Source organism: Macadamia integrifolia, chromosome 10, assembly GCF_013358625.1.
Source record: "Macadamia integrifolia cultivar HAES 741 chromosome 10, SCU_Mint_v3, whole genome shotgun sequence".
NCBI lineage: Eukaryota > Viridiplantae > Streptophyta > Magnoliopsida > Proteales > Proteaceae > Macadamia > Macadamia integrifolia.
The window spans coordinates 11,084,904-11,099,933 of record NC_056566.1 but is presented as its reverse complement, the minus strand read 5'-3'; the positions used below and the strand labels follow the sequence as shown (position 1 = coordinate 11,099,933).

Here is a 15,030-nt window from a genome sequence, read left to right as displayed (position 1 = left end):
TATGCTTAAGTAGTAAAAATAGAACAACATCCTAGGAACATCCCCTACAAGGGGTCTACTACTAGGATCTTTTTCCCCCATAGAGGTCTATCCAAGGATTAAAGTATCGGTATCGGTCACCGTATCGATCGGCCAAAATTAAGATACGTATCGGAGGGTATCGTATCGTATCGGAGATACACTAAGATACGCTAAAGATACACACATAAATGGATAGGAAACATTTTTTTAAACACTTTTGCATAAAGAATTTGTTAAAAAAAGCTATTGATAACATGTATTATGCATAAACACTAAATTGAGGGTATCGTACTAAGAATTCAAGGTCTGTAGTTGTCCCATAAATGTAAAATCCTTGTTCACAACCTTAATTTCTACTTTAGTTAGAGAGAAATATGGCAGACAGCAACTTTGGAACAAAAACCCTTCAAAAAATCGTTTTTTTCTGAAAAATTACCCATATTGGCCATTATATGACCGTAGCACCGATACGTATCGATACTCACCGCTACGTACCGATATATATATCGATACTCACCGATACATGCTGATATATACCAATACGTACCGATCGATACATACCGATACGTACCGATCGATACATACCGATACTCACCGATACGTACCAATACATACCGAAACGTACATTTGACCTCAATTTTATATTTTTCATAGAGTCGTATCGAGGCATGTCATATCGTATCGATGTGTATTAGTAGTGTATTGATACATATCGGTATGTATTGTAGGATATATATCGATACGAAATGATTTAAAAAATTCAATGTATCGTATCGGTGTGTATCGTATCGACTGACTAAATTTAAGATACGTATCGGAGGGTATCGTATCGGTATCGGAGATACTTAAAACCATGGGTCTATCTATGTTCATACTAGAATCCAACCCTACTAGTTGCATGTCTTTCCATACCACTTCGTCAAAAGTCATTTTAGGTCAGCCCCTACCTCTTCTAGAACCCTTTCTATGAATCTGATTGCTTTTCTTGACTGGGACGTCCATAGGTCTCCGTTGAACATGACCATTCCACCTCAACTGGCTTTTCGTAGCTTCTCCTGAATCGGGATGTCCCCGGCTTTGTTTCTAATACAATCATTCCTTATGCTATCCCTCCTGGTCTTGCCGCACATCCCACGTAACATCCTCATCTCTGTCGCCCCCAGCTTATTCAAATTACTCTGCTTGACTACCCAACACTCCACCCCATAAGTCATAGCTGGTCATATCGCTATCATGTAGAAATTTTTCTTGGGTTTAATTGGCATACGTTTGTTACATAACACTCCTGACAAACTTCTCCACTTCATCCATCCAACTTTAATTCTATGGGACACATCATCATCTATATCCCCTTCTTTGCTAATGATTGACACCAAGTATTTAAAATAGTCTCTGTGGTAGAGTTCTCGGTTAGCTAAATTCACAACCTTGTCACCCTATTGTCCTGACTAAAGGGAGATATCATATGCTTTTTTTTTTGGGATAGGTAGGTAATAGCCAGGAAGTTCGAACTTGAGACCTTCTGGTGAGCATGGGATTTTTGCACACCACAGCTCACCAACTATGCTAGACAGTTGTTGTATACTCTTTGTTTTGCTAATTAAAACATTTTGATTCTAAGCTCGATCTCCAAAGTTCCAATTTAGTTTAGTTTAATCCCTTCCACGGTTCATCTATGAGTACAATGTCATCAGTGACTAACATACACCATGGTAATGGTCTTGGATGTGTGTCGTTAACTCATCCATAATGAGAGCGAACAGGTAAGGTCTTTGGGAAGATCCTTGATTTAATCTAAGTGTAATTGGGAAATCACTACTTTGGCCTTCTGGCGTTTTGACACTTGTCACACTCCCTGGGACATGTCCTTAATTATATTCGCCAAGATATTAGAGCTTTTTCTTTCTCGTAGAACATTCCAAATTAACTCTTATGTACTATGTCATACGCTTTCTCTAGGTCAATAAAGACCATACGGAGGTTCTTTTTTGTGAGTTTTGTATACTTTCATAAGCCTCCTCAAGAGGTAGATAGCTTCTGTCGTAGATCTCTCTGGCATAAAACCAAATTGGTTCTCTGCTATCCCAGTTTTTGTCCTCAGGTGTGTTTCAATGACCTTTTCCCAAAGTTTCATGGAATGTCCCATTAGTTTTACACCTCTATAGTTATTGCATTCCTGGATGTCACCCTTGTTTTTATAAAATCGGGTCTACAATACTTCTCCTCCAGAGTCGAGTCACCCGGCATTTTCTTTGTAGTCAAACCTTGTTAAACAGTTTAGTTAGCCAATAAATCCCTTGAAATCCCAGATACTTCCACACTTCAATTGGAATCTCATCTGGTCCAAGTGTTTTTACCTACCATCATCCTTCCTAGGGCCTCTTTAACTTTGATTTTGCCAACCTTTAGAAGTTGTCCTTGAGGTGGGTTGGTTTGATGTCCAATCCCCCCCCCCAACATCCAGTTCTCTCCTATCAGTCCATTTAGGTTTTCATATAGAGCATCATAAATCTCGCCCTTTGCTTTTTGTTATAGGAACCATTAAATCCAAATCAGAGGTTCAATTTTGTGATTCCCAAGATAATAGTTGGCAGGGCGACAAGGCAAGCCAAGGCAGTGGAGGGGTGCCTAAGCGCTTAAGCAATAAGGTTACCGCTTAGTTGCCTAGGTGACCAAGGCACGCAAATGTTATTTATTTATTTTTATTTTTCATCTTTTCTAACATTATTTTTTATGCTATATATACCTTATATCATAAAAAATCAACAATTTGCTACATCAAGTCGTCACAAATCAACATTAGAGAAATGTTCCTATTTTCTATTAAGTTTGACTGGTCAAATAATTTATTTTTATATGAGACTTTTTGTATTAGGTAGAGCACAAAACCAGCTTTCCAAGAAATCGTAGTTGTATTGACAAAGTCTTGTTTGGTCAAATTTATTTTAAGGTGCGCGAATGCTATTAAAAATCATCTGAATGAAAATAAAGTTATGGACATCAAAGCAAACTGTTATTTTACCGCACTTTTGGTTTTAGCAATGTTTTACCTTGATAAGATTTATGGAATTTTTAGATTTGGAAAAAATCCTAACATTTAATAGTTGAAAAATCCAACTTTTGTTTTTGAACTGGGGGTTTGACTTTTATCCATTTGGAATTTAATTTTTAAATTGTTTTTATTTGATTCAAATTAGGGGTTGTTTGCTTATTTATGAATAATTTCTTAAGTAAAATGATATTTGGCATAAATAAGTGCCAAACCTGGTCCAATATAATTTCGGGGCACCTTGCACTAAGGTGACAATTGCCTACACCCCAAGAAAACCACCTAGATGCCTAGGTGGTGCCTTGATAACTATTCCCAAGATGATGAGTTCCAACCCTTGAGGACGGTTCTTATGATGTTGTATAGAAGATGATATATCTATATATATATATATATGTATATATGATGTACATGTTTTTTTTTTTTTTTCCTGGTAAGGATATGATGTGCATGTTGTGAATCATATTCTTGTCGTTGTCTAGTCCAAAGGGTAAGATTGGTGTCAGCATTACATCTTCTACACTTGTGTGTAGCATAGTTCTAAAACTTGGATCCGATCAGTCAGTATTGGCTTGGATCGGATCAGTATTGGTGTTGACCGATCCCCGATCCAATTCCGATACACAGGTACGGCTCAAGGGTAAAAACGTAATAAAACTGATTTTTATTAAAAGCAGTGGTAAATCTGTCTGATACGGTCCGATCCTGATCTGGATCGGTATCAGCCTTGACCGATCCCGAGTTTTAGAACCTTAATGTCTAGTGGACCACTCAAAGCTTAAGTCATTGTGGACTGCGGCAACTGCATGAACGTTGCTTTCCACACACTGCAATGCTTGCATACTTCTAGATATTTCTGTTGAACTAGATATTACTATTGAACTTATTGTTGGGACTAGTGAGTAATGTCTGACATAATCAGTTGCTGAACTTTTGAAAAAGGGACTTGGCTCTATATTTATTTTGAGCATGCATTTGTTTAACTTGATGATGGTTTTCTAATATTTTTCTCTGCCTTCCTCCAGGCCTTTGCCCATCTATTGCAAGCTCCCCATGATGAGTCCCAAATGATAATTCGGGATCGATTCCCTGTCCCAAGATTAGTGGTTTGTGATCAACATGGTTCCCAGGTCAGTTTTCGACCTTGATTCTTGATTACATTTTGGAATAATCACTACGGACTGGGCTGCAAAGGATATCCAAAATCATTTTTTCTGCCTCGACTAATGTTTGTAGAAAATCTGTCTGCTGCATCATTTTCATCACATAGCATAAAACTATTTGAAGGAATTCGACAACTGCTGCACACAAACTATTCCTTGGGTGCATTTGCATAAGAGCATTTGTTAATTTATGGTTTTCCTTTATTCGAAGTTTTTGAGAGTTGATAGTTTGACTTACGAATTGAAAGATCAACTTGTGTTGGAGGCCACTTGAACTGGAAATAGAAAATATTTGATATGAAATAAGTGGGAAAAAGGAGAATGGAACATATTTGAGAACAAAGGGAGCTAATACAAATATTTGACTTCCAAAAATTTTAAACTTTTCTACCGTTGATGGTGTTGAAAACTCAGTTATGGCTTCCGATTATTTATTTATCTTCATACGTTGCACCAAATGCTCCACATAATATCTGCCACCATTCACCAACACATTGGTTCTCTTCTGAAGTCTCCGAAGTAAAGGTGCAGAAGAGTTTTTGCAGGGAAGTGTATTAGTCCACTGTATATCATTGGCAGTATTTTTTCTGAAATTGTCAAATCTATTCTCTCATTCACATATATACTTTTGGGTTTATTTAATAGTTATAGATCAAAGTCAACAGCCTTGTAATCAGAATTCATGTCATTCCATGCTTTGTATGGCTGATGCCTTTGAGAAATTGTTCTGATTTGTAATTCCTCATGGAACCATGCTGCAGGCAAGATTCCTTCTGGCTAAATTGAATCCCTCAGCTACATATAACTCTGCCCATGAGGTTGCTGCCGGTTCAGATGTAATCTTTACAGATGATGTTAGCCTGCAAGTGTTCATTGAGCATCTACAGAGGCTGGCAGTGCAAACTTGAGATCACAACGGTGTCGGTGAAGTGACATTTTCTCGATGTGGTGGAATTTTTGAATGTAAGATGTCATTTGAAGCTCCTACAACCCTCTCATTTTCTCTATATTTTTCCTCTCTTGTTCTACAAATGAGAGGCCAGGTCAACATTGTTGGGAAATAAGGGTTGCGCGTTTCATTCTTTTGGCTAAGAGATTTTGGCCTCCTTGTTGGAGAATAAGACCATGCAAGGCAGGGTTGTCTTATTTTTAAGGGAAAGAGGACAATCTGGGTTTAAGTTAGTACAATCTTTGCTGCTCTCAGCAGCTGGTTCAGTCAGATAGGTTGATGTTAGATTGATTATGTCTTCTTTATTTCACATTTTGTAAATCAGCCAAGGCAGAAACATACATCTTGTGTATCTGGATTTAAGTTTGCAAACTTGATGGGATTTAGGTCAAAGAGTTGCGGCATTCTGGTTCTGTTCCCTCACCACATTCCGCTCTTTTACCCCATCATGAATACAACTTTACCTTTTTTATTTTTATTTTTTGGGTCTCTTATAGTAGCATTTGACAATTCTTTATAATAAATTTGCCGTTCTTCTTGCACTTAAATTGGAATATGTTCTCTTTCAAGATGCCTTTCATTGGTCTTATATCCGAAGATCTTTTAGGGACCCAATTCAATTTCCAAGTGTAAAAAGCACAAATTACTGTGATTTTGAATTTCAAGTGAGGCATTTTCAGTAAAAATGCCCTACCTGCCTCAGAACCCAGATCTGTAGTCTGCTGGGCAGGAAGGAAATGTCTTCCTCCTCCCTTCCAAGTGAGGCATTTTCAGTAAAAATGCCCTACCTGCCTCAGAACCCAGATCTGTAGTCTGCTGGGCAGGAAGGAAATGTCTTCCTCCTCCTAGGTTCCCTTTTATTATTGGGATGTAATAAAGAGTATAGGTTTTCTCCTGTCGTTTACAAGATCTAATGTAAACTTGCAAATTGGCAGTAATGATTCCTCTGGCATTACGGCCTTTACCACAACGATGCTGTTCATAGTTCAAATTATTTCGTGGATTGGATTTCACTTGACTGTCGACAGCTACGTTGCGTATGCTTGGGGTCCACAGTTGATGCAACTCCGTATTGATGTCTCACTAATACTTTAAAAATGAATTAACGACTAAGCGATTTCATAACCAATTGACCGTAATTCGTAACCGCTCCATGGGCCTCCCTTTCTTTATAGAAAGACTAAGTGCCTTCGTAACCGCTCCGTGGGCGCGACTTCAATTGGCGGCTTTGCCCTTCTTTTGTTTGTTGAATTAAAAAGAATGGCCCCAGCACCTTTACTTTTATCAAGTTGGCTGGTCAATACTCATTAAGTATGTTGAGTTATGTAGTTACAAATCCAAAGCCTTGTTTCTTTTTCCTAAGACTCTGTTTGAGATTGAATTCTATTAAAGAAAAATTTGGCAAGGTGAGAGTACCAACAAGAAGAAACTGACCTTGATCCCTTGTAAGGACTGTTGTGGTAGCCTGGGTTTTAGATTGAATAAGGTTCATAATGAAAGTTTCTTCATTCATCTTGGCTGGAGGTTACTCTAGGGTCCCTCTAGTCTCTGGGTTAAGGAGACTGGGCCAAGTATTTTCCTCAAAAGGACTTATAGAGCCCTTATTTTAATACCAAGAAAGGTTTGTTGTCTGGAGTTGGTTTCTCTCAAAATTTTCCCTGTTTAGGAAATCTTGTTTGTTGGAAATTGGCTTTAGATCGTCGGTTAGTATTTGGATTGACCCTCGACAACCAAAATGGTCGGAGGACTTGGAACATTCTTCTTTTTAGTTATATTTTTTCATGCAAAAATCGTCTACAATTGCGACATCGGTGTAGTGAGCATCGGATGATTGAAAATCCTTTGGGGCGCAAGTCCAGATGTTCTCAGCCGTTCGATGCTCACCACACACTTCGTCACTTGTTGTAGAGGATGTGGACTCTATTTTTTCTCACCATATATAGAATATGATTTAAAAAATCCCCCTTGCTCTCTGTGAGAATAATGATTTCTTCTTATCTCCTTATTCAAAGTATATTTTGACCACTAAGACATCGTTTGACAATGTTCTGCTTCTGCTATTTTTACGTTTTCTTGTTCTCAGAAACGGAGAAACGGCCTAAAAAACGTTTGATAAAGTTGTTCCCGATAAATATCTCAACTATTTAAACCCAAAAAGAGGCAACTGAACCCTCTCTCCCTTTTGGAAATCCGATGATACTATTGGGTTTTTTAGTGGCATTATATCTACAAAAAACGTTTCGAGAAATAGATTTATCAAACACCAAAAAATCCGTTTTTGTTTCCGAAAACGTGAAAAGCCATTTTTGCTATTTCTAGACATAGAAACAATAGAAAGGTTATCAAACGGTACCTAAGATCGCGACACGTTTTCTAACTTCAACCCCAACCGAAGGGATGGAGCCAATTCTTCTAATGGTCCTTCCACTTACAAATATATTTGGTCTGCTAATGTTCATCCAAAATTCAAACATTTTTCTTTTTTTGGGGAAAACTCTTGCATGAAGGTCTAATCAGTAAGGGTAAATTGTGTCAGTTCCCATCCGTTGACTCTTGTGTTTTATGCAATGCGCATAGAGAAACCATCTGAACAAATTTTTATGTCCTTTCTCAAAACAAATTTGGGCAGCGAAACCTTTGGGTTTAAGAACTGAAAACATGATTGCTCTTTTACTTCTCCTTTTTAATAATTTCTTTATGATTTTGGATTGGTTTGAGAAAGCTAAAGTAATGTATTTTCCATTCTTGCCATCTCATGCTATTTGGAATGCTAGGAACCAATGAGCTATTGCTCCTTCCAAACCCAACCTTGAGATAATTTTAAAAGAAATATTAACAAATGGCAAACAGATCTAGATTTATGGGAGACCAGACAACTTTGAGAAAGACATCCACTTAAAATAAATCTATAATGCTAAACTTGGATGACGTCTCATTAATAATGATAACTCTCTCTGGTCTTAAGTGCTAAGTATTTCTATAATAAATCCATTTTTTATCCACCCGTGGCGAAAAATATATGCTATATTACATTTACATAGAACAATATTGCTATCATCCTCCCCACCCGAACAAAAATTGCTTTTAAAATGGATGTAATTATCTTATTTGGATTGATCCTTGGATTCTGTCTCTTCCAGAATTCACCTTACTTGTTCAATGCATTCTAACACAATTCTTATAAGTGGGTAAGTGATTTTCTTCTCAAAAACTCTTGGAATATCTGCCTCTTATCATCTTCCTTCCCAATGCCAATTGTTAATAAAATCTTGAAAATCCCCATCTCAAATGATATGAAGAGGTGGTGGAACCCCTTTTCAAAGAAAAGGCAACTAACCACCAAATTACCTGCAAAATACCTGAGATCTATTGACAATGATAACTCTCTTGGTATCTCAATGCTTAGCTCATTGCTTACAATAGTGACGTTTCTTGTGGAAACTTAATATCCATCTTAAGTTTAGGTTTTTTTTTCTTTTAGAGACTTATCCTTGAGGACTTTCCTACTAAGGATATCCTTGGGAAATGGATTGATATTGACCTTATATGTAGGCTTTGTTAGACTAAAGCAAATCTATTTGGCATGTGTTCTTTTCATGTAAGTTTGCAAAAAGTATTTGGGCTACTAGATTATTGGGGTTAAGAACTGATAACTTGAGTGATAACTCTTTCATTCCAGATTCATAACAGTAACAAACCCAGACTCTTTAGCATTTTCATAATATCGTGCTATTCAAAAGTCTATTGTATAACAGAATATAGAGAGAGAATTTCCAAAGCTCATAATCTAGCACTAAGAGCTAGAATTGATAAGCTTAATCTATATGTTACAGAAAATTGCAATTATTATTAGGCAAAAAAGTTGCGGTACGTATGGGTAAACAATGTTCTTAAAACGTTTTTCATAAATAGCCGTTGATTTAACCACATATAATCTGAATCGTTGAAACCTTTCTCTCTCATTTTAACGAACATCGGCTGTGACGGTGACTGCAAGTCATCCTTCATTCTTTTCCTTCTCCCCTCTCTCTCTCTCTCTAATGCTCTCCTCTCTGTGTGAATCTGCACCCCCTTATATATTTCGACCAAACCTCTCTTTCTCTCATCTCATATATAGATTTCTGTTTCTGATTGTCCCTGAAAACTTTTGATAACGAAAGAGGAAGTTCTAATCTCATAGTCAAGAGATTGTAATATTTTGAATCTTCAGATCCTCTCTCAAACAAACTTGAACTTGATATATGCTCTTCAATTTGTATCTTAAGTGAACCCTTTTTCCCCCATTCTATATCCTTTGATGACTTAGGGTTTCTCTTTATTCATATTCTCGAAGAACCTGGATTAGGACTTCACTTATTTTCTTTCATAATCCTGTAATTAGGCTCGAAAAGAGCTGATTCCGCAAGGGTTAGGAGGAATTGTTAAGGCAAAGAAACTGATCTGATTCCTAGGAAAGTCTGAATCTTAAAGGGAACATGGCTGATCAGGTCTTGAAAGGGAGCCAACTGGCATCCTTCTAGTTTTGGCGACGAAAGAATCGGTTCAATGGAACCCGTGGCATCGGCCACGTGTCACCATCCAACCGGCCCTCCGCCAGCCTCCGCCAAAGTCAGATGCCATAGAGGATCTCGATCCAACTCCGAAACCTCATCCCGACTCATCCCTTGGGTTTGAACGTGTATAAGTTTCAATTTTTTTCTCTCTCTTCTTGCGTCTCTGTCTCTCTGCAGCTTATTCCTCATATATTCACAGTAACGAGCGCGTGTGGGGAGCAGAGTCGCCATGACTCAGCAATGCTATCATTGCAGCCATAACAGGCACAACTCACCAGCAATGCTATCATTGCAGCCATAACAGGCACAACTCACCTGCCTGACAAGAGGAGGGTGAAGTTGTTCAGTGTTCCGACTCACGAATGGTTCCATAAAGAAGAGTGCGAGTATGGGCAACCTCTCATCTGAAGGGTGAAGTTGTTCAGTGTTCCGACTCACGAATGGTATCCATAAAGAAGAGTGCGAGTATGGGCAACCTCTCATCTGAGTCCATAAAGAAGAGTGCGAGTATGGGAAACTTCTCATCTGAGTCCATAAAGAAGAGTGCGAGTATGGCTCACTATTGCTCGTCTTCCTCTGCTGCGGCTTCTCCCAATCCCGGTCTGCCGTCGACACCGGGGAGGATGTCAACGATCTTCACCACCGGTGTTCTGGCGAGGAGCAAGAAGGGTGGGTATGCGAAGACCCATGTGTTCGTTCACGATTTCAAGAGGGAGGCGAAGAGGGTTTGCAGTGAGGAGTTCTTGTGCAGGGAGAACCTGGTGCAGTCAAAGGACCTCCTCGCCCATTTCGCAATCGAGAGAAGGAACGGATATGCCTCGGAATTCTGTCGCAACCGTACATCGGCATCATCATTTTTTTCCTCCTAGAAATTTCTCTGTTAATTTAGATTTCTTTTCCCTTGTACATAGTTACAATCACCTGAAAGGTGTTTGTGTAGTTGTGTCTTATAGTTTTCAAATACATGGTTTGAAAATGAAGTATCAGCAAGAGTGTTGGTTCTATCGCAATGACCGGAGCCCCTTCTTTCACAAAAACCTAGCGGCTGTACGAAGAAGAAATCATTGGAGTTGATTATAGAAGATGTGTGAAGGGTAAGTTAGTGATGTTACATTAAGTGGGTTCTGCTTCTTGTTATTTCGATTTTTATTTCTTCATTCTCTTAGATGACCTTTCTATGGAACAATGGATGTGCATTTCGTGAGATTCGTGTAGACTGTTTGCTGCAACTTTGATCAAAATCTTGTTTCTTACAGGTAGTGAGGACAGTACTATTAAGTTCATGGAAACATACAATCAAGTTAATTATAGCACCTCTTTTGGAATTTGCATATTTTGATGGAGCTGTGAAGCATCTTTTTCCATTGAATTTCATTTTAAGGCTGTGGTATCTTGGTCCTGACTTCTACTATGCTGTAAATATTGGCATTTTTCAATATGTAAGTCTTCTTTTGCTGCGTTACACTGTTTGGAGGTCATTGGCTTGACTTTAAAGATCATTAAGCTGTTTGACTGACAAGTCTCTGTTACCCCTTTCAATATCTGTTTTTGGTTCCTCCCAATTTTGATGAGTTTGTGTGGTCGATGCTTCATTACCTTTGTTCTAAATTGTGATTTATTTATCAAAATATTTATGGCTCTTTAAATGCTTAATTGTTTATGTCGGTGCTTCTTGTTTGGTTTGAGGTAAGGTTTGCTATGAAAAACATATCATCAAATAAGTAATGGAACTAAGTTATCCCAATTTTATCGGTGCTTCTTGTTTGGTTTGAGGTAAGGTTTGCTATGAAAAACATATCATCAAATAAGTAATGGAACTAAGTTATCCCAATTTTAGCTCAAAATGGTAGAGCACCTGGGTTAATGCCCAAGTTATGGTGGTTCGAATCCACCAAGACTCTTAAGTTATATAGCCCATTGGAGACACTATGAAAATATAGTGTGAATTTGCATTTTGAGATGTATTGAAATTGCTGCACTGGTTCTAAATAGATTACTTTCTTGATGTTATTTGGATAAAAAAAAAAAAATTCAATTACACTTAAGGTTAGATTCTTGATGTTATCAGCAGCTGAAGTTTAACACACACTGCAAGGATTATTTGATGATTGCAACCAGTGGAGGACTGAATCAAAAAAGGACCGGGGTTAGATTCTTTAGCCCTTATTTGATGATTGCAAATACAGACTTGTTATAATTGCCTTACCAGTGGGACATGCAACTAGAAGAAGGCTGGGTTCTTCGGAGCCTTGTCGAAGGTGCATGTTTGCAAGACATCGGGTGTCGACCAGGTTGCACCAGAGTTTAGATACACATCTGGATTGGATAAGAAGCTTCACAGGTAATCTTGAAAGGATGTTGAGGATGATGTCTTGTGGGAAGTCCTCCATGCTCATCCAGTGCTCCTATATGTTGCTTAGTATGCTATTTTGTTTGGTTAATAAAGACCCAGCTCTTACTCTTCAATGTTTTAGGTTAAATGGTTACCAGAACACAAAAGAAAGAAAGGGTTTGGTAATGAGGTGGCTATATCTACATACTTTCAAATTTTAAAATTTTTCAAGGGCTTGCACATCTGTTACAAAGCCTTAACACAAACATTTTATAGAAACTTTCCATTTGAAGAAAACTAAATATTTTATTAAATTTAGATGTGTTCTAAGTAACAAGAACAGGTAGCCGCAAATTTAAGAGAAGACACACCAGTGTAAGAAAAATGGCATGGTCTCACAACATCTCATGTAACTGTGAAAGAGAATTGATCTTTCCAATTCTAGTTTACCTTCAATCTATGACTAGGAAGAAAGTTCTTTGGCTAAATCAATTTTAAGAAGACAGGGTCTTATCTGCTGTTATTGTCTAAAATCCTACCAGGAAGTTCAATTTAACCAGTACCTTTTCCAGTCAAAGTAAGTCTAAGAAATGCTAGAGTTTGATAATTCTTAAAGGACCAATGTGAAGAGTTGATTACTGGATGGCTTAAAGCTGTAAGAGGCAGTGCAGACTGCAGACATCTCCTCATTTAAATACTAGAATTTCTCAAAAGACATCTGCCCAGATACTATATTACTCAATGAATCTTGCCCTAATTATTACAGTATGGGGTCTAAGTTTGAGTACCTGATCAATAACTAGGTTTAATATGCAAACATGTGTGTAGGCCGGATGAGGTAGCAAGGGTTGGGGACCAATTAAGATAGAAATATCCTACCTTATAATGTCAGCAACAAGATGCAACAAAAAAGGAAATTATTGATTCAGGATGATTTCAGAATTAAAATTTAAAAGGCAATATCAAGAACATAATCAAATTCACTAAGAATAAGCTTGAATTTCAAAGGGATGTTTCGGAAATTTATAAAGAGTGTTTCAATGAAACAAAAGGACTGTGTGATGCTGTAGTAGATTTATTTGGATGCTTGTTTTAAAATTTAAAGTAGAATGGTGAAACAGAGAAATTGATATCATATTTTCATTTTATTGGTTTTTTTTATTTATTTATTTTTTGGGGGGGGGGGTGATGCTAAATAGATGTCATTATGTATGCAGATGCTGTGTGCAACAAAAGACAAGCTAGCAATATTGAAAACTAGAAAATGTTGAAAAATATATTGCCTGTTGGCTGTTGAAGCTCAGAATAATGGCAAATGTAAACCAATAGAACATGAAAGAAGAAAGATAAAACAGAAGATGAATCTACCTGTTGTATCTTAGGAATCCAACTCAACAAATTAAGAGATCCACCTTAGCTGATTTTGGCATACTCTCAATCCAAGATGAAATCCATCCCCTATTCATGAATCCACATAGTAAGCAAGTACATAGAGGTAAACAGAATTTTTATTCCATCTACATGTAAATTCCATGGTTGCATTGCCTTCAAAATGGAACTCTAGAATAATAGCATGACTGGACTCAAACTAAATTGCCTATTAATTTAGACAATCAAATCCTATAATAAGTCAACTCTCATAAAACTCAGTAAACTAGTTTATGGGAAGACATAACCTTCCCAAATTCAGTAAACTAGTTTAAAGCTCCACTTCAGTAAGCCACAGCTGTCTGGAATTTAGTCTGATATAGTAACACACCATAGGACTCTATACTCTAAACCAATATGGTATACAAGATTTAAACTGATTAGAGTCCACAACAGCCGGGGACTGCACATCTCAAAGCAGGCAAGAAAAGCAACATCAAAGGTTACTATTGAGACTCATCCAAGCAATTACGTGCAGTTGAATGCACCATACAACAAAAAACAGACATCCTACCCAACAACACTCTTCACAGGCACTTTTACCCAGCAGCAGGCAGTCAAATTAATGCCAACAGAACCAAACACTTAAGTGGGAAGACATCACAACCATGCCGTATTTTGTTCAGTCTCCAAAAAAAAAAAAAAAAAAAAAATTCCAGCTTAAGTAACACCAAACACACAATAATCAAAAAAACAAAATCCGTATCTTAATTCAAAGTCTTGGTGGATTTGAACCACCATAACCTGGGCATTAACCCAGGTGCTCTACCATTTTGAGCTACAGATTCCTTACCTACAAACCAAAGAGAACAAAACACATTATAGAAAAACAAAATTAGGTTGTTCTACTGCAAACCAAATAGAACAGAATAGATTCGAGAAAAAAATTAGGTTCCTCTTGCTGGATTTATGGGCGAAATTAATTATTCGGGTTGATTAAATGGGTGAGAGTCAAATTGCATGAACCGGTTCGGTCCACTCTCAAGCTTAGGGATATGCTGGCTCAACCCATTATGGTTTAGAGTTTTGAGTGCAGGACAGTATTATAAATACTAGTTTTGGGTCCCTACAGCCATTATTCACTCTTCCCCACTTTACCACTAAAGTGAGAGAACCAAGGAGGTTTAAGGGGCTGTAGAAGATCCATAGCCAAACCAAGAGAGCGAAAGTGGGAGTGACCAATATCAATCTTTTTCAACATACTTGGTGAAAGGTACAAATAGATCCTCTATAATTTTATTAGATTCATGTTCTTGTTTTTCCTGTGTGGTTTCCTCAATAGGGTTTCAAACTCAAATCCATAGGGAGTTCTAACAAGTGGTATCAGAGCAGACCACATGGGACAAGAATCGATTGAATTTTTCTTGTACATGAGGATTTTGAATATTACTTAAAACCTGATTTGATAAAAAAAAATCATGAAAATCGTAATTTTACCATCATTTAAAGATCCTGTATGGGAAAACTTTCTTCACGAAAGTTGTAGATTACGAGAAGACGGTCACGGCGGTATATCGCAAGTCACCGAAAACCTC

General features: G+C 37.6%; 1 protein-coding gene and 1 long non-coding RNA gene across 2 annotated transcripts in view; both read left to right on the top strand.

The window, feature by feature from the left end:
• Positions 1-5,730, top strand: part of LOC122090818 (protein transport protein SEC23-like) — a 29,662-nt gene extending 23,932 nt beyond the window's left edge. Inside the window, exons 11-12 of the mRNA XM_042660540.1 lie at positions 4,096-4,200; positions 4,995-5,730. Coding sequence (XP_042516474.1) covers positions 4,096-4,200; positions 4,995-5,141 — 252 coding nt within the window. The 3' untranslated portion in view covers positions 5,142-5,730. The remainder of the gene's footprint in view (positions 1-4,095; positions 4,201-4,994) is intronic.
• Positions 5,731-10,304: 4,574 nt separating this feature from the next.
• LOC122091248 lies at positions 10,305-12,264 on the top strand. The gene is made up of 3 exons (XR_006143878.1): positions 10,305-10,829; positions 10,992-11,174; positions 11,804-12,264. It is a non-coding gene; the product is annotated as an uncharacterized LOC122091248 (long non-coding RNA).
• Positions 12,265-15,030: the final 2,766 nt, after the last annotated feature.